The sequence below is a fragment of the Harpia harpyja genome, chromosome 14 (assembly GCF_026419915.1).
Source record: "Harpia harpyja isolate bHarHar1 chromosome 14, bHarHar1 primary haplotype, whole genome shotgun sequence".
Classification (NCBI taxonomy): domain Eukaryota; kingdom Metazoa; phylum Chordata; class Aves; order Accipitriformes; family Accipitridae; genus Harpia; species Harpia harpyja.
In genome coordinates, this window is record NC_068953.1 from 27,055,192 (window position 1) to 27,083,188 (window position 27,997).

Sequence of the window (27,997 nt, forward strand, 5' to 3'; positions counted from 1 at the left end):
CCCCACCCTCCCAAATAGCACTCCTTGAGCAAAAACTCTCTTGTCTTTCGCACCATCTTGTTTGTCAACTATTCCAGGAGCTGCACTGAAGTTTTCGGGACCACTGTATAAGTACCCCCCCCCCCCCCTTTTATTTTTTCGGAAATGGTTGGCGATGTATATAATCCAAAGACTTGCATCAAAGCTTAACAGTTTTCACAGTTAAGGCATAAGCCAGTGATACTACGGGGCAGGGCAGGGGGGGGGCTCACAACCCCAAGCTAAATTTGCCCTGTTATGTATTTTATGGCTTACAATGTACATAGACTAACATACACACTGTTTATTCAATTAGTTGTAGTAATGGAACTATAGTTTCATTCTTTAGTTGCTATAGTTACATTACTATCAATCTTTGCATTCAAAATCTGGAAAGAAATCCTATGAAGGGTACTGTACTTTTTTTTAATGTGACTAGTCTTAATCAAAATTAAGAGAACATTTCATGCATCAAACTGATATGGGCAAGCAACTTATAAAAATATACTGTATAGAAACACATTTGGAAAATTGCATAGAAAATATCCTTTTATTTAAATTGAAATAAGGCACGGTTTTACTAGCTATGGTTTGGCTGTAAAAATGCAAGTCTATTTTGATTACTTTTCTGTTATTAACAATATTTTCCATAAAAATATAGGTGCAGGAGTAAAAAACCATTTTACAGAGTAGGAAATACTCTATTGTAAAACTTCACCAAATTTACTGTAATTAATTTGTAGAAAATTTGAATACTATTTTAAATCGGGATCCTACACATTATTGTCCTCCAGGCTGTTCACTGGCTGATACTGTGCTTTCTTCATTTCCTGGGTAATCCAGGTGTTCCATCATCTAAATGTAAAAAGAAAAAAAAAAAAAAAAAGAGAGATGGCTCTTTATAAAGAAGTACTGCTTTTCCCCCATTGGTCCAAAGTATTTGTTAGCTAAGAGAAATATAATTAAACATGTGTTAGAGTGCATTTTAGCAGAAGATAGGAAGTCCTCTATAGATCGGAAAAGTATTCAAGCCAAATAATCAAAGCTCTCTTAGCTAATGCTTTCCACTACAAAAGCATTCTCCAACTAAAGATCCAAGACCTCTACAAGAAATTAAACTTATGAGTCAAAAGTGTCTCAACTATCAAATACTGAGAACAAAAAAACCCAACATTTGGGGTTAAGCAAATTTTTCAAAGACACGGTTTGCAGAACTGGAAATAGATCTTAGGATCCTACCTAACATTTACAGGTAGCAAGCGATAGTTTGAATATAAAAGACTAGCTTTCTCTTTCCCTGACTGTAAAGTCAGCAAACCTAACTGTATTGGCAGCATTTATTTGTAAATTTTCCTTTTATTTTGAAAAGGATAAAGGAAATGGAATTGTAAAGTCCTGCAACAGAAGAGAATCTAAACCAGATTATTATATAGACTGATTATACTTTCCAATTAACTGATTAGGTCACCTGAATAACACAAGACAACATTCTACTTTTCCTGACTAAAAAGCAGCCTGTTTCCCTATCTACTACTGTATTGCTAGAGGGCAATGAAGGCTCTGGCTTCCCCCCTGGGACAAGGCATTGAATACATTACAGAGGTAATACACACATTTGTTAGCATGACAAACTGAGACCCAAAAGTTTGAGGGCTTCGGAATTAAGCATAATTAACAAGCGGCCAAGGATTGGACAGTTTTGATAGCTGACAACCAGAGACAAAAGATACAGAAGTAGTAAAACTAATGCTGAAAAACAGAATGTCTCAGGGAGCTCATGTGCCCAGCATGGCAGGATTATTAGGACAAGGGCATAATGCTTTCACCATCAAAAGGTAGAAAGCCCTGCATACATTCTTCCATAGTGGCATATCCCCGCCTAGTAGTAAAAAGGCTCCTTGTCTTTCTGTAAAACAGCTGCTCACCGTGTGGGTTCTAAGCTGGGCAGATTTCCACATGATGAGGACACAACTGCTTTCTTGTCTTACTAGCACCCGCTGCAGGATCCTTCGCAAGACAAAGCCAGGCTCTGATACTGTTGTGTCATACACACTTTAGCATGGTATAATTCTATATATAGGGCAAAGAGAGTAGTTCCATTAACTCCTCTCTTCTTCTCTAGCTATGACCCACCTCTGTGCCATACCTTCTTTTATGCCAACAGAGTTGTTTGATTGCAAGGTATACAAACGTGCCTTATTAAAAGCAGGTTTGCTTAAACAAGCTGTTTCCCAATCCAGATGCACCAACATGCCTTGCAGTAAGTTGAGATGACAGTTCCAAGGCAGAAACAAGTCCCTGGGACTTGGTAGAGCTTAGGAGAGCCCAGTGGCCACAGTACCAATGTGACTAAAATGAGAAAAGGTCTTTCACATCTCTCCCTTCACGTGTCAGAATTAAGACAATAAGAATGAAGGCAGGCACTAATCTTGCCAATACACCTAACAACTGAGTTACAGCAATAGCACACGCTCAGTGAATACCAAGCTCCCGTGCTAATGACAATCTTGCATTCACTTCAGCATACCTAGAACTTTCCCCCTACACTGTGAGCAAAAACCCACATCAAAAGTCACCCAAAGCAAAACACTCCCTACAATTACAGAAGTCAAACAGTCACTTTGAATGAGGATTGAAGTGTCTGTTTCTGGGAAAAAAACAACAAAAAAACCCCACACAGAGCACATTGCATCAAGTAATGCCATGTATCTTCCTTCATCCTAGGGAGGATCATCTAACAGCTGGCATAAAGAAGGTAGTTTTGGTAAGCATTTTTGTAAAATATTTCCCTATCAAATAGACAAGATGCTTCCAGAAGGAAGAGTTGACACTATTTGCAACAATTCAGTGTATCCCAAACTCAAAGATTCTTCTCTTAATCCTACAACAAGGTAAGTAGCAAAAAATGTACTTACGCTGGAGATACCACCTGTATTTAAAGTCTCTGCTTAATATATCAGATTTTTAAGTTAACTTTAAACCCAAAATGGCTGCTAGAGCATAAAGGGTGTTTGGGTTTTTTGATATACATAGATGTTACAAAGCCAAAAAAAAAAAGCCACCCCACCCCATTTCTAATCTGTCCACCCTCTAGAAGAAGGATAGCCCAAACTTGAAGTCAGGGACAACAGATGCCTTTCTGAACATGTAAGATTGCATTAAGCAGCTTTTTCCACAAGTATACCTCAGTACTAAAATGATTTCATAGATTGTATTCATACAAAAAACAAATAGTATTTTTAGATTAAATCAGTAACTGGGAAATACATATCAAATTAGTTTATCATGCAGGCATACATGAGGAGTATAAGCAATCCAGAAAACCCAGAAAAACCTTTATTACACACTTCACAGCAGCCATACCGCCCATTTAGTGGTAGGGAAGTAGGTACTTTCCCTAGAAATCCCTGTGCTTCAGTGAATAGTCAAAATGTTCTTCTGTGCAGCAACTCATTACAGCTCAAGGCTACTCCATAAAAAAGCCACACAGCATAACTAGAACTTAAGACTGCATCATTATGCAGAAACAGAAATGGCCTCACCTAAGAATTATGGGACCTCAGAGCTATCTTAGGGAGTCAAGTATCTCCCACATGTATAAAGTAGAAACTGAAAAAAACTGATTTTAACAATCCTATCCGAGAACTTGAGTGCACACAGCAGGACAGAAGAATTTTAAGTTATAAAAATACAGTCTGGCCATCTGATTTTAATTTGCACTCAGCCCCTCCCACTTCCTAGCCTCTTCTTGGGTTTGTATCTAATTTCTTTATTATTAACGCTTTTTAATGAGACTTAAATTGTTTAAGTACTCTTTATTTGAGGAAAGGAGCTAGTGAGAAAAGTACTTTTTAGTTCAGAATTTAAGACATAGTCAGAGTTCACCATCTCAAATTGTCTTCAGTGTATAGGGCAGACAAGCTACGCTTTATAAATAGATGTGTAACTCTAGACTGCTGACTAAAATTCAAGATTATATTTAAATGCTTAAATGCAAGAAGTTGAAATTTGAAAGCTTGCATTGTTCTCTCCATGCTGTGCTTGAGACAGGAGACAGTTAAAATAAATAGCATCAGTGTTAGCAGTCATGAGCTACAGCCTAGTAAGGTTAAACCTTCCCACTCCAGTCTAGATGCTGTGCAACAGCAAGACCACAAAAGCTGGTCCAAATCCTTGCTCCCTATCCCACTGCAAGCACTGCAGACAGTACGGGATAAAGTATACTGTCAAGTAATAAGATGATAGAGGGACTGTAGACATGATTACTAAATGCAAACTACAATACCGAACATTATAACAGAGGACAACAAAATTGTTGTTTAGCACTAAGCAGGTTTTCACGTCAACGCAGTGGCACAGAAAAATTAGGTGAAGGACTTCCATATAGGTTAACAGTAGAGGAACTAACACCAATTCTAAATATTTGAAGACATTCCTAGGGATTTGGGAAATTAGAGGCATACAAAGCCTGCCTACAGGCTTAGGCATCGTGGCTCCATTGGTACTTTAAATATAAAGTTTTCCTGTATTCCTTTAAAGAAACAGAAAAAAACTCACCTAAGTGTAAAAACAGATTTATAGTTTGTCTTCACTTCTACCCTCTTCTATTGAATTACTCAGGAAAATTACAAAGATAGATGCAAAAAGGAATGAAAAGAGGAAGCAGAGGGGAAAAAAGAAAAAAGAAACCATAAGATGATTAATAAAATTGCATTAAAAGAAGGCCATAATCACACCTTGTAGCAAAGGCGTCCTGGAGGAGTCCGATACCTAAATAAAATTCATTATATTATTAAAATCATATACAACAAAAATCAGAAAAACCCCAAACTCAAAAAAGCTAACTAATGGACCATAAACAAACAGCGGCATTCATGGAGTTTAGTCACCTGATACACTGTACATGCTCTTGTACCCCTATTCTTAGGATGCTTTGCTCTAACAAGTCTGCAAGGTTTCTCTGTTCCCATGAGGACAAAGCAAACCTCTACAGAAGTCTGGTCACCCTTGTCAATGGGGCAGCTCTGCTCCAGTCCAAATTACCATTGTTGTAGCAAAAAAAAAAAAAAAAAAAAGTCTTCTGTCACCTTTCTACATCTTTCCTCCTCAGGATGAGCACTGCAAGCTGGTGATTTCAACCCCAGGGTTGTGTGGTTTGGGTTGTTTTTTTTTTTGGGGGGGGGGGGGGGGGGGAGGGTGGTGTTTGTTTTGGTTTTTTTTTTTCCCCCCATGTTTGTAAGTTCAGTAAAGACAATTCTAAATACTGCTTTATGTGAGGAGGACAACATATGAGAAAGATCAACGCTGCAGCATTCTGAGAGTGCAACTTGAATAACACTCTCTGGAAAAAAAATTAATACAGAAAAAGTTCTCCAGAAAGTTATAGGAAAAATAGGAGTTAGTAAAGTTAGAGAGGTGTTCAATCACAGACAAGTCTAACTCAGGGGTGGTGGAGTGGGGGTGGAAATCAACATTTTAAATTGTGCCAGAAATGAAGTCATCTGACCTCAAAACAAGCTGAAGTTCAGAGCAGTTTTAATCCTTTAAGAAACCAGTTGAAAGGCCATGAAATAACTACTATGGCAACATAATTCTTCCAAGTATGAGTTTTGCTATGAGAAGTGCAAGAAATTCTTGTCGCTGAAAAGAGTTGCCAGATTTACTTAGGCCAATCCTACTCAGAACTCAAGTGAGGAAAATAAATTGCAAAGCTTTTTCCCCCCCAATAGACCCAGAGTTACTGGGCTTTATATATGCAACACTGTTTATTTTAGAATAGCAAACAGTCACCGATTTATATACAAATGCATGCTAAGCCAAATTCATTCTGACCTACAGAGAAAAATTTCTATTCATTAGACCTATGAAAGGAGAAGAATTGTTTTTGTAGACAAAAAGACAGGGTATCTAGTTAAAGCTGAAGATATCCTAAGTAGTTTCATACCTAGCCAACCTCCAGCTGAAGCAGGTGGAGAATATTAGTTAGATCAACAAAAGGTAGCATTTAGCTGATAATACCATAGGAGCTGCATACCTGCAGTTTTACATTTACAAGAAGTACCACCACCTTGACTTCCAGTGATCCACTTAAACCTTGCAATCCAGAATTTGAAAAAGCAGGAGCTGCTCCTTTCCATCATCAATTTTGCACCACCCACCTACCCCCCCCAACAGACTCTCCATTCTCTGAGTTCAGCACAGCCTAGATACAGGTGATAGTTTCTGAATTCAAACAATATTGGACTTTAGGTCTCAAACAAAATTTAAAATAATCTCGAGACTGGTCTGTCTTATGATAAATGCCAGCTCACAAGACCTACTGGCACACTCTGTTACTACAAGTCAAATCAGGGGGAATGTGCACATGTCAACAGGCAGAGGCAGACAGCTGGTGGGATTTTAAGGACTGCAGTTCCTGGGTAGTGTTAGAGATAACCAAAGGAGAAATGCAGGAAACCGAAGGCAGTGTGCACACAGTGTGTGCCGTGATAGAAAACAGTTATATACCCACCCAGCTATTTTGTTGCTGAACACTCCATATAATCCCGATGATGCAGGACACCAGTGATGCATGGGAAGTTTCTAAAATTCTAGTTGATCACCAACTTTTTTGAAGTCCCTCTTAATAAAGGACTAGTGCAGATTGGAATCTGCATGCTTAGTTCAGTGACTCATGTTATACCACATCAAGATCATAGATGAGGAATGTTAAAACATGAAAAAACATTTCAAAGAAAATAAAACAAATTACTTTTTCCCATGAGTACCAAACCAGCTATTTCATCTCCCTTAAGCTTTGTTCTGCCATGTCAACTACTAGAGTAAGATTTTCTAAGAGTAAAGACTATTTTTGCTTATTAGTTCCAGAAGATAACATGAAGACTAGCAAAAATTGGATTGCAGGTGATATATTTCCAAGTACTTAGGGAAGAATATATTCAAAGGAATTAACAACAAAATACTCAAGGCATCCAGCCTACCTGGTAACTGCTTCCCTTCCAAAACTTCTTCATCTCTTTGCGCCTCCAAGCAACAAGTGAGCTAGTAATGAGTGTACATGGTACAAGATAGAGAAGGGCAGGTTGTCCCATCTTCATTAATGCCAAGACAATGAAAGTCAGCACCATACCAATGGCATAAGCTATAAAAAGATATTTATACATACACAGTCAAGAACAGGTGAATTTTTAAATTGTCACTCATTTAGTAAGCCAGAATTATTATTTTTTTATAAAGTAATATCTTCCTTGTTAATATAATTGAAGAAAAGAGGGACAGTAAGTTGCGCTCTATTTGCAAGCTTTCTCAAAGCAACTGACTACCCTAAAGAATACTCACCTTAAATATGGGCAGGCATATTAAAAAGAGATTATAAAGAGATTCTTGACAACATTGAACCTTTAACTGAAGAAAACTATCTAGTTCTGCCATTTAAAAAAAGCTAGCATGAAGATCAACGTTACTGAAATATCTCATGATTTACCTATTGTACAGGAAATGTAGTATACAGAAGATGAACTCGTTTGAACATCAAATCTTCGACAATAAGCAACCAGAAGCCCTTGAAGAAAAAAGAAAAAAAATTAATGAAATATTTTTCTCCCCAATCCTCCAAATCAAAGCAGCATAAGAAGAAATTATAGTAACACTTCCTATTACTTTGTTATCTTATTCCCATTTACTTCTGGAAAGCCAAGAACCAGTTTAAGAAATCCTACAGTAAGTCTTGAAAATCGAAGCCATAATGGAAATATGAGCCAAGCGAGCTTGGTATTAAAAGGTTTTGTGTTTTTAAGCAAGCTAATTATTTTGTGCTATTTTCAATTTTCTAATACAGAAAAGTAACAACCTAATTTTAATACTTTTCTTCAATAGGATTTTAATGCTCGCTCTTAGCAAATTTGCCTGCACGCTGTTCACGAGATGGTGCTTCGTACCTGACTTAAGTAATTTGCTCAAGACTCCAACTATGGCAAAATTCAGCTCTTCTGAGAAAGACGAAAAAACTTGATAATACGTTTTCCGTTACCTCACCTCTAATTAGGTAGTCTAGGATACAAAAGTATTTTGAAGTCACAGAATACTTGCTTTCTGTGAGATTTCGATGAGATTTAATGAATACTGACAACTGGATTTATCTGTGGGACTTGCATTTACACAACACACTGCAATAGAAAAGCAAAACCCCTTTACTATTTAAGTGTTCTGTAACATACTAAGCTTTCTTATATTGCAGCTTTTGTTGTATTCTGCACTGACAGATCAAGGCAAACTGCTGCATTTGATTTAGTAATTACTTTGTAGAATAAAAGTCAGTTGAGGATCAAACCTAAAATATTTAATCATAAGTTACAATTGCCAAAAAACATTTGCTCACCTGGGACAATAATGTCTCCAAAACCCAACAATGAAAATGGCATGTCACACAGTGTCGATGCAGAGTATTCAAGTCTAGGCACTCTAATAACCACAGGTAACTGTAAAACAGTATTTCAGAAGCCCACATAAATCTAATCTAAAGCACCCTGGTGTTTTGGATTTTTTGTTTGCTTAAATTAATAAACAGTTTTAATATTATTAATTTATTGTTAATGCAGAACTTCAAAATAGGTAGAACCTAAAGTAAAAAACAGAAACCAACATAGAGAGTGGATAAAGCTTAGGCAACAGGTAAGCTAGAATTTCAGATTTACAAATAATATGCACACACCAAAAAAAGTTAAGACAAAATTTAACCATATAATGGGAGTAACAAATCTGGATTATTAACCTAACTATAGAGTATCGATCAATGATATCCAGGCCCTGAAGAGAAATTTGGACAATCAGGTTTTCCCCAAAAGAATAGTCTTTTCAGAGGGAATCATTTAAAAATCCAGTATCTGAAATACAATCCTTACTTTCTCATGGGGAGCTGAGCGTTCAGTAGGGACTTCCACCAAGTTTCCATCATTCTAGGATCAAACCCAAGTCAACAGGTATTTAATATTTAAAAGAAAATAGCAGAAGCTGGCTATATTTTGTGAGAAAGTTATGCCGAAAAGCACACTATGAATTAGCTACGTAGTGTCAGTATTTTTATGTTGCACATATTAAAACAACTGTTCATACCTTTTCACTGTTTCCAAAAGGACCAGCTGCAACTTCAACCATTATACTTGCCCCATTCTGAAATTAAGGTTATTTTTCAAAAGTCAGTGGTTTAATATACCAAAACATTCATACTACATTTACAAAAACTGCTTGTAACTCATCTTACAATTCAGGATTGGAAAAATCCTGAGTATCAAAAGGAATGCACTAGGATCATACAGTATTATACAGTATTGTTTTGCATTAAAAACATGTAGTCCAGCCTAAAATAACCATTAAAAAAAAAACCAAACAAACAACAAATCCACTAGGTGTAGCTGGAAGTTTAGATAAAAACACGTCAGCTTTTTCTGCCACGAGCTTTCTGCTTCAGAATAAAAGAAGGTATGCTTGCATACAGTTCATACTACACTGCAAATGAGCACTGCAGAAAGGACTAGAGCATGTTCCAATATATGGGTGTTAAAAGCAAAAGCAGCAAGAAAATTAGAGGACAGTAATTCCTCATCATCATGCTGTCACACAATTGGGGACAACTTACTTTTGGCCATGTGATTGCTGAAAACTTAAGTCATTTAACAAGATTTATGGCACCTACACAAGCATTACACTCTATGGCCCATACAAGATGAAAATTTAGGCCACTGCTGTCTTAAAAGGGGAAAAAGAAAAGGAAGTCAGCATTTCTGCATCAAGAATACTGAAAACGCTAATCTGTTTGACAAAAATACTGCCCCAATGGCCAGACAACATTTTTGTTTTTATTCTAAAGGTAAATTCACAGACATACCTTTGTGATAAATGGTGTTATGAAGACAAAAAACACATCATATAGAAGGAGAAGGCCTAGAAGTATCACACAGGACTGGCAAAAAAAGGAAGAAAATATTACCATAGGTTTTCAAGGACTGCATAGCTAGATTCTGGTACTATTACTGTACCACCATGTTAAAAAAAAAAAAAAAAAAAAAAAAGGAAGAAGAAACACCCCTCCCCACCATGTTTTTATTCTGGCATAACATTTAGAACAGGATTAATTTCTTTAAATCATTATTTAAAATGGTAAAGATTTTTTTTTAATATGTATTTCTTGAGTGTTGAAAATCTATTTCCTGACACTAAAATTACAGATTCATGGCTTTAGAATACTTTCTTAAGGTAAGCAACTTACAGTACCTTAAAGTTGGGCATTTTCAGTGTTTTAATAAAGTTTAGGCAGAAAGCAACTCCCAAAATATCTTGCAAAATCCAAGCCCACCTAAAAATAAGAACACATTTTACACATTGTTCAAACTACTGCTGGAATCTAAGTGCAATAACGATTTCAGATTTTACTGGAAATAGCAAGATCGCAAAATGGATTGGAAAGCAAGAAATTAGCTTTTAGGAAGTATTGCTACCAAAACCACAAAAATACTAGTTTCAAGATGGTCAGTTTACACTAGCCTCTGATCATAAAAAGGTAACTGTTCTTCATCAGCGTACTACAGAGAAGATGAGTTGAACAGAGGCCATAACAGGGCCTTGGTGTTCACTTGTATGATTACTCACTTGATTGGAAGCCCTATTTAACATCTGGCTTAAGATGCTACTTAGGACTGTACTATAATATTTGTGTATTTGTGGTCCCGTGTGTCCACTGGACCATAGGAAGTATAGGTCCTATGGTCCCTATGGTATTTTTGCACTTTTTTGTCTTCTGTGGCAATTATTAGCAATCAAGCTAGTTCTTCCTCATCTTCCTATTTTTTTGTAACTTCAAATTACCACAGAGCTCATTTGTATAGCTTTGTTCTCTATAATTCCCATACTTGTTAAACTTCGTTATACTTTCATGACTTTTTTGGCATCAGCACTGGAGTTTAGAAGGATGCTATGCTCCAGGATTAGTTACATGATGGGAAGTTCATTAGTGCCAATTACTCATTTTACTCTTAAGTCAGAATGCATTGCTTACCTATCTTCATTTCGAAACACTGCCCAGACGACAGCTGCTGCTATGCAGAATACAGCAAGAAAAATAAGCCTCACTTCAATGTTTTTGTTGCAACATGCAATCCTAAAAGAAAATAATTAAATTAAAAAAGAAGTCCTGCAACAGCCAAAACGCATGCCTGCGCTATCATGGGTCCTTAAGCTGACATGGTGTTCTCATCCTGAGAGCTTCTCCTTTGCCCATTTGTTCCATCCAGACTCAGGTGGCATTATTCTTGCAACTGTAGTACCAGTCCTTCTCTGCGCTGCATTAAAAACATGCCCACAGATAGTAAGCCAAGTTGGGCTTTGATGGCCAGTCCTCATTTTAGCAAATACATCCAGGGAAGGCAGCAACCAGATAAATTTATTTAATCCACTTCTGTCATGTAACAATTATGCCAACAGAACTGTCAGCAAGGGACAGTCATATCATAATTCCTGAAAGGGGTGGTGGTGGGGAAAATCAGTTTTAGGACACATAATACAAGATTTAAAAATGGAATAACTATGTATTGCAAGATTGTGAGTCAATATCTGTTTCCACTGCCTACTCAATTTTCTGGGAGAGTTCTTGAACTGGTATTAACTGACAGAAGTAATGCCTGTCCTGCAGCTTACACAAAACCTGCTGTCTTTTCTACCTGATCTCTACCTTTGATGGGCTACTGGATCACCTGGCACTAATATCCTGTACTATCCTATGCAAACATCATCCTAGGCTTCCAAGCTTATAAGCATTGTTCTTTCGGGGAAAAGAAACATTTGTTGCATTAAACATTAGGGTTTTTTAAAGTGGAAAATACAGGGGAGAAAAACAGGGACACTCCCATACTCACTAATACCTGCAGGATACTTAACTCTGAGTAGTAAGAAGAGGCTATCTGTACACTGATAACGCACTACCCGGAGTTAGGACTGTAACTGCTAACTTCTAATGCAGAGGACATGAGCAATGTGTTGCCTTCGCAAGGAAGTTAAAACTTGGGTCTGTCACAGGTACAGCAGAGATTAAAATGAGTGGGGGAAAAAAACCCCACCTCTATTGCCTATAGCATAGTACTTGCTCAAAACAGGATCTCATGTGCAGGATTCCCCCTTATGGAGTTCCTTGATGAACAAAGTGAGCACATCCTACAGGCAATCAGAATTTTGTAAAACCTAGCTCAGACAGCCAAGCAGAGCCTTTCAAGTTTGATTATAGCAATGCTTTCAAATAAAGGTAATGCAGCAAGTCTCCCATAACGCTATTTTAACTGTTGATTATGCTACAGATACCTTTAATATCTATTAAAGGAGCTTCTCATTTTCTTTTTTAACAATCACACACACACTAAACCACACAGGAAACAATTTGTCAAACTGTTCTCATTTTTTCACACTACCTTGAGTAGCAACCAGAAAATACCCAAAAGAAACCTTACATTCACAATAATTTAAAAGTGTACTATACCTGCACTGCCCAAAAGGTATTTCTCCTATCAATGCCGCAAGACAGTTGTATAGACTCATTGCAGATGCCAAGCAGAAGACTGATATTATAACATACACTAAATAAGAAGAATGGAAGATAGGAATCAGTGACAAAATACAATAGAAAAAAATTGCAAACAGGAATCAAACACAATGATGTACATTTGATATAAACTGTTAACAGTTATAGCACTGCTTGACGCAGTCATTGGAGACTATAGTCAGCTGATTACAGATAGTGCTGAATTCTGAGCACCTCTGCCGTGACAAGAGGTCTCATCAAGGAAAGACCTGAGTTTTGAAATTTTTTAATTGAAAAACTTTTTTTTTTTTTCCCCTCCCTTTAAGAAGAAATATGTCATCTGTTACTGCTTTCACATACTTTTATTTGGTTATGGCTAAAACCAAAGTGATATTTTACAACTGCCAGTTTTCTCAATTTCTGATAATACTCCTCACTTCAGATTTTCCCTTTAATCACTTTGTCTGCTTATGCATAAAAATTTTAGCATCCCCAAGATACGACTGATGATTTAGGTGGCATTTTAAGACAAGAAACACCCCACCCCTTCCAAAAAAATTCTGTGTAGTTAGGAACCACCTGGTGAGGAAAGAACTCAATATTCCGTGTTCTAACTTATAGTAAATTGTGTATTCTAACTTATGGTAAGCACCTTGAAATGTGGACAAACAGTAAAATCAGTTGTTCTGCTAGTTAGGGTTTGGGGTTTTGGGTGGGGTTTTTTTGGTAGGGAAGGTCTGGCTAGAATGCAATTCTGATACCTATAAGGAGATTACTGAAAAAACAGGCAAGAAAGGTGGATTTTATAGTTGTAACCAAGATTGTGCGCCATTAGGATCTGTTAAGCCTCCAACAGGTTCCTCTGAAGTCAGTAAGAAATCAGCTGTTTAGGAAATCTAAAATTTTGAGGCAACAATGCAGAATTAATAATGCCCGAATACTTACAAAAAGAGATACAGAGAACTCCATCACAGAGCTCAGCTTTGCAACTGGCTTTGTGCTGGAAACACTCCCTCCCTAGTACTTCGGTTACAGAATTGATCTTAACCCCAAGTACTGATATTACAACTTAACATTCACACACTACGGTAGTGACATATCAAAGTGGGGTTTTTTTAGTTACTTGTTTTTAATTAAATACAGATTTTTCCCTGGGACAGCATGTCATACCATGGTAACAGCTTCTTTACCTCCAAGAAATTTCATGTATGTCTGCTCCAAAGGGCACAAAACTAAGGCTTCTTAGCAAAAACCTCCTACATATTTTCTTGGAACCATTCACATTTCTCCCTCCCCCTAACTAATTTGCTACCCCTCTCCCTTTCTCCTTTAAGAGGCCTCTTCCTTCACTTCTTCCTAAATCTCACCTGAAACAACTCAGAGTAAACAGGGGACATTTTTAACGTAAACCTTTTGATCACATCAAAAGTCTTTCAGTGGGACAAGTTTAGTAAACATAGCAATGCCCATAGTGAAGATAACAAAAGCTAAACAAAATCAGAAGTCAGGATGGTGAAGTTTCTTTTGCAGAAGCAGGAGGTTAACTGGTAACAAATTCTAGGAAAGAGTGAATTTAGGAAGCTTTCAGAATTAAAGTTACATTGTTTGTACCAAAAAGTATAATTTAAAACAGTGTACATTTTCTGGTTGCATGATTTGAGGGCAGAAAAAAAAAAATCAACCAACAGTTTGGAAACTGTATTTTACTGGAATTACATGATTCAAGAACTTAGCTTATTGCTAGTATGCTTGAGTTTATTCTAGTATGGTAATGCCATTTTGCCTGGTACTTTAGTTAGGGCACTGCAACCACAAACTCAACATCAATGTAGCAATACTGAAAAAAAAACTTTCACTCTAAACACTACTAAGTTATCATTGCCATCCTCCCAGGAACACTGACATACATCAAATATGTTTTATACTAGTCGCTAGTCACCTCTCCTCCAAGCTACTTCATTCAGAATAAGCACTGTCAAGGCAGCCTTTGTAAGAGAGCAGAGGAAAGCTTCTCTCAAGTAACAACTACATCTTTTCAACTCATGCATGGAGAGAACAATTAAAAAAATTACATTGTTTTTTGTTAAGATATCTAGCTTTTCAGACTTAGACACCTAATAAGATCATGCAGAAAAGTCAGTCAAACAAAATTATCCATTGTTTCTTACCTAACCATTTGTAGAAGAAATAAAGTAAGACCAGCATGACACAACAGATGACAACAAACAAGATAACTGTCACAGGGGTGAAAGTAACATTTTCTTCCTTCTTCCGTCTTGTTTCTCTCTCCCCAGGACTTGCTATTGCTTTCAAATTCTCACTGTTTTAAGAAAACAAATGCATTTACCTCAGATGACAGATTATGAAAATGTTTTACTATGACCAGAATTGCTGGTTATAAAGCATTTAGACTGACAGCATTTCAGTTTAATCCTTCATATCATTGTTAGACTTAAAAATACGGAAAAATGGTACGCTTATTGCTTGAATTTCTCTCCATTTTTTAATGGAGATATGCACTTCTAACCTAGCAGAGATCACAAGATAAAAGAATCTTAACTGCCCTCCTTTCCAATTGTCTGGTGATTGCCAACTTTAAGGAGTACCCCAAACCAAAACCCTGACCCATGTGAGGAACATTAGTCCAATATCAAAAATCTTAAACTCCTTTTCAGGATGCACGCACTCAACTCTTATTAGTGCATCACCTCTGACTACAAAATTTCTTGGGCTAAATGTAGTCAATCTGATCGATATGTCTATGACAAATCAAAATCATGGGTATTAACACACTGTTTTAAAACCTCAACTATAGACATTAAGTGTCTGCAAATCCCATTCATGTTAGCAGGATGAAGCTAGCTAACTACCAGTTCTTTTACCCTTACACCTCATAATTAGAGAGTAAGTGAAAGAGAGGGGGTGTAATTGGGGATTTTCACTGGGAGTATGATTTCTGTACGTACATACTCCATATTTATACCTCACCATGCAAAATAAGGAGACTTAAATTGTTGTGTTTGTTCTTTGAGCAGATAGCCCTACTACTCTTTAGTACAGACGCTAGTGCAACTTGCCCATCAGATAGCATGTTCCTGATGAATCCCAGGACCTACCTACAAAATGCTGAATTCAGCACTGAAACCGCTACCTTCAAAAGAGAAAAACCCACAGGAATAAAGTACTTTGTTAGATGAATCACCTTCTCACTTTGAATAAGCAGCTTTTTAAAAAAAAGCTCACCCTAGTTTTATGAAAGTGCACTTTAAAAAGTTTAATATAATTACATCTAGGTATTTTTCAATATGGGAGACAGCATCACATTTTGTTATTTTAGCATTCAGTGCAGCCACACCCTATAACACTGCAGGGTAAAAAAGAAGCATAATCAGATCCAACCTTTAAAAAAAGAAACACACAACCCCCCTTCTACTTCTTTAATCTCTTTAAAATCACTAGATTTGCATAACTAGTGGGAAAGAGGAAGCTGTTGTTATCACATACAATCCATTCCCTGTTGTTCTGGGGAGCAAAGCACTGGAACACCACTGAGATAGGAAACCCTAGGTAGCAACACACACTGGCCCATTCAGCATATGCAGGCATCCAAGAAATACTGCAGAATAATACCATGCTCTGAAAGGCCAGCTATATCCAGTTTAACCCCAGACTAAAAACAGTTCTGTACATTGAGTGTGCTTCAGTTCACTAAACAAAGCCACGCACCCCTCAAGCACAGTGCAGAAACCCCTACCAGCCCTCGTTTCCCTGCGTTTGCCACTTTCTACACTTCCACTCCATCCCTTTCCCTGCAAAGGGACTCCTGCTGCCTCCTTGCCCCTGCCTAGTCCTAGAGCTGCTATTGCCCCTGGCTCTGTTGCTCCACCAGACAACACACAAAGCTGAAGCAGATAAGCCTGGGTTGGACTTTAACTGTCTGAAGCCACCCAGACACAACCAGATCGCATTCCCCAGTGCTCCTAGCGACAGGAGTACAGTGCAGAGACATCCCAGAGGGTGCTGGTCAGCCAGCTGGGACGAAGCAGTTGTACAGATCCCTGCCAAAGCAGACACTACATACAACTACGTATGTACCTCTTGGATCACTGGATTTTAAAGGCATCTTTAAAATACCTAGGGTATTTGGTAATTTGTCAAAATGTTAACTCATTCCTCCTCCCAAGAGCTGCCTTAGCCCTCAGGGACTTTTACAATCTACTAGTCAAGGCTCCTGAAAGATCTATGGTGACTTTTCAGAAGTTGCAGTGCTCGAGCATTTCATGGCAAAGCAGCTTACTGCACCTAGATCTTCCCATTTTTTAATTACCAACCTAAAAGAACATAATTTCTTACTGATCATAGTGACAGTTTTCACAAAATTTGTACTCCACGTAATTTAAGCAGTTCCGTTTTAACAAACTTACAGTTCTGCTACTCCACTCCAGTAGCCTCCTAGTGCCACTGTAAACACAGCAATTAGGAAGATGACAACCATACTGCAATCAAACTCTGGCAAAGGTGGTGAATACAGAGTCACATTAACTTCATTTCCAAGCGTCTGAAAAATAACATACAAGTTGGTTCATAAGGACAATAAAGAAATTATATTGCTTATTTTCCAATAAGATGCACATCATGACTTCCTGCTCTTAACCTACACAACGCTGAGAGCAAGTTTTCAACTTACTGCACAAGACATGCCACATATTTGCCTTGGCCATTGTAAAGAAGCAATGCTTTCCATGCTACCTTTCAGGATGGTCAGGTTTGAAAACAACCCTATTACTACTGCTGTGGAAATATATGGATACCACAAGGCAAAATGGTACTACTTTGCATTCTTTCAACACTTCTGAGAAGTTGTGCCTCTAGCCCAAGTGTGTTTCATCCCCCAAACATACCAAGTACTATCAAGGACATCTGCTCTGCAGGAAAGCCTATGTGAGTCAATCAGCTTTAAATTCAAACTCACAGGTCCACCAACATGTCAGCAGAGGTCTACCTCTAGCTCCTGAAACCACAAAACTCACAGTTGACATACAGGCACGATGCTTCAGACAGGACACAGTGAAAACTCAAGGTGGCAGAAAGTTAGTAAACAGCAGCTTTACACAAACATGATTTGAGATGGATTCAAAAGAAAAGAAAGCAATTTCACGCTACTTAAAAAATTTAAGACCAAAGTAAAAAAAAAACCAATCAGCTGAAGGACACTGAAGAAGATGGGAAGGAACATGGAGATATAACTGATACCGAATTGTACAAAAATCTTGAAAGCAAACCCAAGATGTTTCCATTTGACTGAAAGGTGAGACTTAAGAAACAAAGAAAGGATAATAATTTGACAGGAAATGAAAGGTGGTAGGAAAGAAAGGTTTGCTGTTGTAGTCAAAGTCAGTGAAGGCATCTAAAGCAATCCTGCAGTGAACATACGACTTCAGAGATGCAGCAGTAAAACAGATTTGTTAACAGCCTGCATGTGGGATACAGGCGGGAGAGGAGATGAACATACCAGACAGGTTTGGCTACAGGAAGATCAAACTGGCAGCGGAGAGACTGAATGGGAAGCTGTGTAGTGTAGTGGAATACACTGGCCATGTGTGAAGAAAGCTGATTCATTTCAGCATCTGAATTATCTAATTACAGATATTAACCTTACTGCAGGCTAAAGAAGTCAGAATAATTCCTTTGCCTGAAGTTATGGAAGTTCAGAAAACAAGAAAGTAAATTAAATTCTAGTGAAACATTGCAGTTGTATGAAGTGGAACATAACATTAGAAAAAGGCAACCCCCCCCCGTATTCAAATTACAGCATCCTGTACATAAAACAAAACAAAACCCCAAACCAAAACACAGACAGACACAAAAAAAGCGCCAAAAACCCCCAAGAAACCTAAAAGCTTATACATTTTTAGTATTCAATTCCAACACATCTTAATCCAGTTTTCCCTTTAGGTTTCATAAATCTTATAAAGTATAATTCACATTAGAGTCTAGAGTGATTGTTTCCTTTTGTTCCTATTGTTCTGCTCTTCACTAAAAACTTGCAGAGTCTCAACTTCCACCACAGGGAGCACTAGAACCAAATACATCACATCAGGTAACTCTGCAAGAGAGCTGTCCACTTCCTGGAAGGTTTGTAACACTCTGCTATCACTATCAGGACTTGTACTATACCTGACTCGAATGGTGAAAGCTAACAGAGATGAAGTCTTCTAAGAAAAAGTAGAAAGAATGCTTATACAAACTAGCTGCCCTCAGACTGGTGCTGTCTCTTGTAAATAAAAGGAGAAAGTTAGAAGACTTGAAAAGAGTTAAAACAGAAATACAACTGTAGTAGGAAGACTACAATGGCTGCCAGCTTCTAAGCAGCCATGTCATTCAAAACAACAGCTGCCAGTGACATGACAGAAGGCTTTGGCAAAAACTACATCAGAACTAGGAAAGGATCACTTGTAGTCTAGGCTGTGTTCCTCACTACTTTCATGACTCACATTCTAAAACAAAACTGAATTCTTTGATTCAACAACACTATGAGACATCACCTAGCACACTACTAGCAAAGTTACTTTGGTGGATTACTAGAGTTATACAGAAGTGATTCTACATGACACCACTCCAAGCAGCACTAGGCAATAAAGTGGTGCTGAGAAGATTCAGAACAAGTTAGGGATCTAATCTTGCCCTAGCTCCCTTTCATGTTAGTAGGGCATATCTTAAACCACTCAACTAAGCAAACACCACTTGTCTTACATGAAGGAACAAATTTGAAGACAGAGGACAACCTGAACCAAAACACAGTATTCATCAAGACTACAGCAGATTGAGGATAGCCATCACAAACCTTCCGTCATGTCAGTGCTCGGCAAGAACCAATCTTTAATGGGAACAGACAGTAAACAACCAAAGTCCTATACATCTAGGCACCGTTTCAGTTTGCATACTTACCGAAGACAACCTCCCATGGCAGCTCTGAAGATTAAGAGCAGAAATGGTGAAGTGAGCTTGCAAATTCAATCCAAGAAGCTAAGACTACACAGGTCAGCACTAGCCTCTGCTATTCACAGAAAAACATGTACAGTGCAACTCCTGACTAGCAAAGCTATTTAACACCAAATAAAAAACAAAACAACAATAACAACAGAAAAGGCCACACTGAAGAAAAGATACTATTTTCTTTAAAACCCTCTGCAATATTCTGTATCCTAATATTACATGTCAAGGAAAACAAACTCCAAATACCCCCAAAACAAACTCCCCTGCTTATAAAGTGTAGGAGATACCACAACTGCCGCATTTTAATGACAAACGCTTGGCATCTCACCATGAACTCATCAGCAGAAACTCAAACTATACTGCCTAACTGCTCTGTAACAGATGCTGTCATGCTGTAAAAGAGAGTGATCATCATCTAGCAAAGACAAAAAGAACCCTCACACCTTCCTCAAGATCCAACCTGATAAGGTACTGCTTGCCTGAAAGATATGCCAGTAGGTACAAGTTCAACTGTTCTACCGTCTGTGCTAAAGGAACAGCCCGCTCAGGCTATAGCTCCTGACGTATGTCAGGCATCTGCAATTGCATACAAGTCTACTGGAAGGCTGCTTATCTTGTTTACCAGCAAGACTTCTAAGACTACCCTCCCTCCAGATAGGTATTACGTTTCCCATCTTAGTTTTCTAATTAATCATTCTCTCAAATTAACCTGAATTAGGAAGACTAGCACTTCCATGACTTAATATCCATCCCCTCCCGTGAAACTGAAAGCAGTATCTATGCACATTCAAATCACACAGACATCCAGATCTGACCTGAAATTATTTTATCTATTTGTCCAAAAACTTAAGTTTATACAAACCATAACATGTTGAAGTTTATTACTTACCAGCTGCATATCTACTATGTCATTATATCTTATAAGAGCAACTGGAAGAGTTACATCTTCAAAATCAGTCTTGTTATCTGAAAGAGGAGACTAAAAGAGAAAGTGTCAGTGATAAGTATGTTGAGCCTATTTGCAAAGCAGGTTAGATCCCCAAAAGCAGATTATCCTTTAAATTCCAGTGTATGTGTAGGAAAAAAAAAAAAAGAGCTCATTCATCACCTTTTGCAAAAGATTAATGAAGACAGATGTACTTAAATCAAAGCAGGTGATACTACCAACACATCTGGATTCATAAAGTTCTTGTGTTTTTATAGTATTACAAGGGATAATCAAAACTGTTTTTATTGTCTATGCTTTTAAAACAAGATTAACTTTTCATGATAATCATACAAATTCATAAATTGCAAAATTTGTACATGCATACTGCAGCTGTAAGAACAAAAAAGCAACAGAAGTACCTGTAAAGGTACCTCAAAATGCCTTTTTTAATTTCCAATTTTGGATTACATTTTCCTAGCTTATTTTTGTCACGCGTGTCTAAAACAGTATCACCTAAGATTACAGGGAGTTCAGAGTACACTCAAATTAGGGAATGACAAAGACAAGCATTTGCATTCAGAAACATGATTAAAGATACAAGGAGCAGATTAAAAATACAATTCAGCTGTAGATACTTTTAGATGACATAACACAGCGCTCTGTGGGGAAGGTTAATGACTCATGCTGGAATCCCACACGTTGCCAGGGTCCTCTGCTGTTGGGGTTTCTCTCAGCTAACCCTGCACAACACTGCATCGGACCAAATAGGTAAGACACTATTTCACTACAGAAGAAAACTATATGTTGTAACTTACCAGCCTAGGTTTACTGGCAATCAACAGCATTTTAGCACCCAAACTTTGTGCAATTCTTGCTTTCTCCAAAGAAGTGCAGTTTCCTCTCATCACTACAACTGCTTTGTCCTTCATTAAGCCAGAAGGAACTTCAGAAGAACTGCAAAGTACTGTAGAAGTCAGGTTTTCCAGAGTCCTGGAAGTCTGCAGAGAGAAAAGGAACATGATAAAAGTAGGAAATTTGATACTGCGAACTCATCTAGAAGACTACTATGCTCCCTAATTTGAGGGTTGCCAGAAAGCGGTGTAACAGAAGGGAATCATTAATTCAGGAATATAAAATCAGAGCAGCAGTTTCTGCAGCCTGCAATACTGAGGGACATTTAGAGCAGCGTATAGCAGAAATATCTGGCTGTTTCTAAATGTAATTTCACAGCAGTTGTTGCTGTAATTTAAATGTAAGAAACTGGTTATATAGTAAAATCACTGCTTGTAGTTCTGGGGAATCCAGAGTACACTCTGTGATATTTCCAGGCTTCACAAGCCAAAAGAACACTGAAGGATAAAACATAACCAGAGTTCTGAAGTATAATACTTGTTCAAAAACAGTTGGCAAGGTTGGTAACATATTACTTGTTACAAAAGAATAATAAAAAAAAAAAGACTTGTATCCTTATTTCAAAGTTCAATTTCATATTGACAATTATTTTTAAATTATCATCAGTTTTCTTTGGTCAAGACATTCCAGTGGCCAAAGTAGCACAGCAAAGATGTTTGGGGCAGACAAATGATTTTTACTCTGTTTTACATTGAGTTAACCTGCTAATGAATGACAGGAGGGAAAGGAGAGAAGAGTGCCTTGATCACTTCCAAACACAAAGTATTTCCTGTTTATATGAAGAGTGCCTAAAGAAAATTTGTTTATGCTTCACACCCTAGTTTGGCTCAAAGAAACACACTCAGAAGATACAGCGTGATGATAGATTCCAGATAATCTCCTATTCCACCACGTTTTCAAGACAATTAAACAGAAGATCAAACTGATGAACCAATATAAGAAATCTGTTTCACAAGTTTACAACATTTTTGTCAACAAATAAACAGAAGTTTCACACACAAATCTAAAACTCAGACATACTGATAACACCTGAAGAAAAAAATTAACAATATCAGATGAGTATGTAAACATATTTCAAACCGATTCTAAGCACAGAGAGAGCATCATCTTTGTAAACTTTAGAAGCTGACTTTCTAAAGTACAGAAATGTTTGCTACAGATATTTGGGGGGGGGTAAAACATGACCCAAAAAGGTAAATATTCATTGTAGCACCTATTTAACTCAAGATTTTGAAGACCACTTATAGCTGACCCAAATTCATTCTGCATTCTAGTTTTCTTAGGGAGTATGATTATAAACTACTTACAGCATTGTCCAGGCTCTTTGGAAGAGAAATCCAATTAGAATTGTAAATTATGCAGTAATCCTTCGTTACTGGTAGTACACCACTTCCAGAAGCATGCAGGATCCCCTCATCTGCAGTTACCTGCAATAAACCAGGGTGTTCTGAACTAAACAAAGTTCAGAATATCAGTATACAGGCATTCTTCTAAAAAGCTGTTAGGAAGAGAAAGAGCTGTTAGAAGAAAACGAATTTATTCAATTAATTATTTTATGTAATGATTGAGTCCATGAGAGATGGGTAGCTTGAGAGCAGGATGGAAAACTAGTAAGAATCTAGTCACTGTATAATGCTGCTTATCCTCATTTCAAATACAATGTATTTGTTACACGTACAGTTCATGTCACCAAATAGAATCCCATCAAGAAACCCAGGCAAATGATTTCAGATTCTTTATTCTGTACTTTCCAAAAGTGTAAAATTTTACATAGAAAGCAATTAAAACAGTACATGGAAAAGTGGATTAAAGTCTTTCCCTCCTTGCAGAATCTAGAATTTCCCCTACTAATAAAGGTATTATACGGCAATTCCTAGAATATTTTTATCAAATAACTGTAAACACAAAGAGATCAACTAGTGTACTTTAAGAAGAACTTGCGTAGTTAAGGAAATACTGGTGTCTCTTAAGAGTACTCTCAGAGTGCCTCACGTACTACGATTTCTGTTATTTACTAATACATATGAATTTTAAAACTTCTGATAATTTTAGGGATATATACTTCTCCCCAAGTATTAATATACTAATAAAGGTCAGGTATCTAAGTAGATAAATGAACAGACTAAGGATTAGATGTAGCTACAGCTGCAAAGTAGCGAAAACAAGTAAGTATCATTTGTATCTCAAAGAAGTGTCACCTTAAGAAAACTGGGAGATGATCTCATTTTGACTTTTTCTTGAGAGAAACTGACCTCAATATTAGGAAGTATGAATAGATTAAAAAAAAAAATTAAATCCTGTTGTAAATTCCAGGTTTGTCTGAAAGAACATTGATATATTAAGCTAGAAGTAGGCATGGGTAAGGGGGGAAAGCCCAAATATTTGTCAAATATACAATGGTAATCATTAACAGTGCTATAGAGGCATTTTTCCTCAGGCTAGCGTATCAGTATTCTGCAGCGAGAACTACAGAGAAAAGAAAAACATGTGACAATATTGTTTCAGAGGTTTACATCTGCCTGGTTTGAATAGCAAAAAACCTTCTTCAGAGGAATCCATTATATTGGCCATAGCACGTGAACATCTGATGGGAGAACTGTGTCAAAGGGCCTGAGCACATTAACTGTTATAACAGTTCTTCAGCTGTCAGGTCAAATAAGCTGTTTCATGATTTACGATCAGCACAAAAGTTATCAAGCTTCCCTCTTAAGTGCACTCACCTAAAAGTACAAACTAATGGCAAATTAAAAGCAATAAAGACTTCCAAAAGGTGCAAAACCCCAATGTTTCCATCCATTAAAAGCTCTTTCTGCTTCACAAAGTAGAATAGTAAGTGTTTACCGGGTTCCAGGAAATCAAGCGTTAATGCTACACAAGTGTAAGTCTACCTAGAAGGAGTGACTACTTGCTTATTTGATACACAGGTATTGTTTGGCAAGCTTCCCTTCTCTGGGGATGAATCGGGGAACACAATTCTTTCTCGTGAGGTGGGGGGAGGGAGGACCAGAGCATGACGTTTACCCTCACGTATTCACTGCTGAGCTCTAAAGACAGCATTGAGAAGTTAAAAATGAAGAGAAATGCTACATGCTACACCTCACTTGGAACATCCCCACTGAAATCCTGTTGCATCCACCTGAACTTTTATTATTTTCCAATTGCTTCAGTATCCTTCTTTCACAACAGACAAGGGCTACCAGTTTGGGTACATGACCTTGCACTCAGCTGTGCCACTGAAGCGCACAAAATAAATCTTACTATCAGCATATGTGCAAAGTAAAAATTTCTTACTGAGCACATTTTTCAATCTTGTTACTTAAGTAGAAGACTAAGAGTGTGTCCACAAAACTGCTCCTGAAAAGATTAACCTGCTTCCATAGGCTGACTTGCTCCAGCATAAAAATGTTCCCATGTGGAGTAGAGGTGTGACAGCTGTCCCTACCTAAAGGGGCATCATCTCCCGCTTTCACTTCAGGTTCAAACAATTGCCAATGGCCTCTCACCTTCAAACAAATTTCTTCCTATTTTTGACAGATGATTCCCTCATTATATTTCCTTCCTTTACCACCTTTAAACTTTTATTGTATAATTCCTTATCTTTGATAGAGAAGACGACGTCTCTTAATCCTTATTTTTCGTAACACGTCCCTGTCACTGCAGGGATATAACCTTGGGCTGACTGTTAAGCTTTGGAGCACACCAGTAACCCCACCACCTAGAATACTGGAAGTTATATGAACCAGTGGACACAGAGACCAAACCGAGCCTATATTTACAATACCCATCACAGTTAGCATCTAGATAAGACATAGAAGAAACACAAAGCTACAGAACGGGGAGAAGGTATTTTGTACGTAGCAAGCAACAACATAAACCTCACAGAAACCTAAAAAGGTACGAAAAAAAATAGCCATGAACAGAATAAGCATCGTTTCGTAGTTCTGCCAGCATCCCCGTGACACACGCAAACTGTCCCTCCCTCCGGACACTGCGACCCAGGGGAACCGGTGCCTGTCCCCAGAGAGCAGCAGTGGTCCTTCCCTGAAAACCTACTACCTTCCCGAGAGCTAACTCCCCACACTGTTAGTCTCAGGATACTGTTCTTGAGGCTGAATGGCCTGGTCTAAAACTCACCACTACTACACCTGCATTTGTAGAGCAAAGGAGGAGGCAGGACACAGGGCCTGGAGTCTTACAGGAGGGCAGGAGAAGCCCCTTCCCCTGTCAGCAGCAGCAAACCACTGGCTTAAGGAGCAAAGCTACTCTTCAGAAAACCCCAACAGAACTAACGACAGCTACATGGGACTCACAAACAGCGAGGGAGCACTTTGTAGCTACTTCACCCAAAGACAAAGACATTCTCAAGGCATTAACAAACTGTGCTGTGCACCTGCTATTGAGCATACCCAGTGGTGACTTCCTACACAGGAAAGTACTCTGCATCCTGCCTTACCAAAACAAGGTAAAAATTATGTTAAAAACAAGCAAACAAACAAACAAGAAAACCCCAACAACAAAACGACATAGTGGAGCAGCATTTAATGCAGATATGCCCTTCACACTGCTTCAGCAGATCACAGAGGTTTCTGGCTTCCCCATTTCACTACTTGTATTGGGTTTGCGTGGCAAGGTTTTGGTAGTGGCGGGGGGTTACAGGGGTGGCTTCTGTGAGAAGCTGCTAGAAGCTTCCCCTATGTCCCACGGAGCCAATACCAGCTGGCTCCAAGATAGACCCACCACTGGCCAAGGCTGAGCCCATCAGCAATAGTTATAGCGCCTCTGTGATAATGTAGTTAAGAAGGGAAAAAAAGTTGCAGTGGGCACAGAAACCGCAGCTGGAGAGAGGAGCGAGAACATGTAAGAGAAACAACCCTGCAGACACCAAGGTCAGTGAAGGAGGGGGAGGAGGTGCTCCAGGCGCCAGAGCAGAGATTCCCCTGCAGCCTGTGGGGAAGACCATGGTGAGGCAGGCTGTCCCCCTGCAGCCCAGGGAGGTCCATGGTGGAGCAGATATCCACCTGCAGCCCGTGGAGGACCCCACACCGGAGCAGGTCGATGCCCTAAGGAGGCTGTGACCCCGTAGGAAGCCCACGCTGGAGCAAGGCTCCCAGCAGGACCTGTGGACCCGTGGAGAGAGGAGGCCACACTAGAGCAGGTTTGCTGGCAGGACTTGTGACCCTGCGGGGGACCCACGCTGGAGCAGTGTGCTCCTGAAGGACTGCATGCCATGGAAGGGACCCATGCTGGAGCAGTTCATGAAGAACTGCAGCTCATGGGAAGGACTCACACTGGAGAAGTTTGTGGAGGACTGTCTCCCGTGGGAAGGACCCCACGCTGGAGCAGGGGAAGAGTGTGAGGAGTCCTCCCCCTGAGGAGGATGAAGCAGCAGAGACAATGTGCGATGAACTGATCGTAACCCCCATTCCCCATCCTCCTGCGCCACTGGCGGGAGGTAGGTAGAGAATTCAGGAGTGACGTTGTGCCTGGGAAGAAGGGAGGGGTGGGGGGGAAGGTGTTTTAAAGATTTGGTTTTATTTCTCATTACCCTGCTCTGGTTGATTGGCAATAAATTAAGTCAAGTCTGTTTTGCCTGTGACAGTAATTGGTTGAGTGATCTCTTCCCGTCCTTATCTCGATCCATGAGCCCTTTGTTTTATTTTCTCTCCCGTGTCCAGCTGAGGAGGGGAGTGATAGAGTGGCTTTGGTGGGCACCTGGCCCCCAGGCAGGGGCAACCCACCACACTACTCCATTAGGCAGAAAGCAATCTACCAGATTTCACAGTAATATACACCTGTGTGCAGAGAGAAGCTGCCAAGATGTCACACACAGGAACCAAAATGGCACTTAAGATGAACATGCCAAAAGCCAGGACACCTACACACACCACGAGCTTCCCCCCTTCCCCAGCACCCTAATTTAAATACCTCTAGAAACAACATCAGCGTTTATCTACACAGGCACCCGGGAGATTTGTTATCCAAACCCACCGACGCGTGACCGGAGCCCGGGTCCGGCCTGTGCTCCCCAGGCACGGGGGAGAGAGTAGGGGCTTGGCGGGGGGGGGGGGAACCGAGGGTCCTTGCCCAAGGCAGGCCCGAAACCACCCCGGAGGCGTTTGGCGGCGGGGGCACGCACCAGTCCGGCCGGAGGAGGCGAGAGCTACGCGGACCGGACCCTGCCCGCGGCGGTCGGGGTCCTCCAGGGAACGGTGGAACCGGGGGATAAGGAGGACAGAGGAAGCCCCTCGGCCGGCAGAGGAGGGGGAGCGGCGGGCGGCCCCGCCAGCCCCACTGCCACCCCGCACTCGCCCGGCCCGCCACGAGCGGCGCGGCCCAGGCCCGCCCGGGAGCCGGGCCCCGGCGCCTCGGGCACCGCAGCGCAGCCCCTTACCGGCGGGAGCAGCAGGCCCCACAGCGCGGCCCACAGCAGCCCGGCGGCCCTCATCATCGTCTTCCGCCGCCGCCCGCTGCTCGGGGAAGGGCCTGGGCTGGGCTCGGGCTCCCCACGCCCGCCACCGAGCCTTCCGCTGCCGCCGGCTCCCGGAGAGCCGCCACTTCCTCTTCCGCCCGCGGCCGATGGG

General features: G+C 39.6%; 1 protein-coding gene across 8 annotated transcripts; it reads right to left on the reverse strand.

Annotated features, from left to right (window-relative positions):
• Window positions 1-549: 549 nt before the first annotated feature.
• SPPL2A (signal peptide peptidase like 2A) lies at window positions 550-27,996 on the reverse strand. 8 transcript variants are annotated; one of them, XM_052807768.1, is made up of 18 exons: window positions 27,808-27,996; window positions 22,724-22,843; window positions 21,320-21,502; window positions 20,466-20,555; window positions 19,529-19,552; window positions 17,005-17,138; window positions 14,749-14,900; window positions 12,539-12,635; window positions 11,069-11,170; window positions 10,288-10,369; window positions 9,902-9,976; window positions 9,130-9,186; window positions 8,919-8,972; window positions 8,396-8,495; window positions 7,502-7,579; window positions 6,999-7,159; window positions 4,755-4,788; window positions 550-873 (listed from the first exon to the last, which is right to left on the reverse strand). In XM_052807768.1, exons 1-18 carry the CDS (start codon window positions 27,862-27,864, stop codon window positions 842-844), a joined length of 1,632 nt encoding a protein of 543 aa, XP_052663728.1. In that variant the 5' UTR covers window positions 27,865-27,996; the 3' UTR covers window positions 550-841. The 8 variants fall into 8 exon arrangements, with proteins under 8 accessions (XP_052663728.1, XP_052663730.1, XP_052663727.1 ...); XM_052807770.1 differs by lacking the exon at window positions 19,529-19,552; XM_052807767.1 differs by lacking the exon at window positions 4,755-4,788.
• Window position 27,997: the final 1 nt, after the last annotated feature.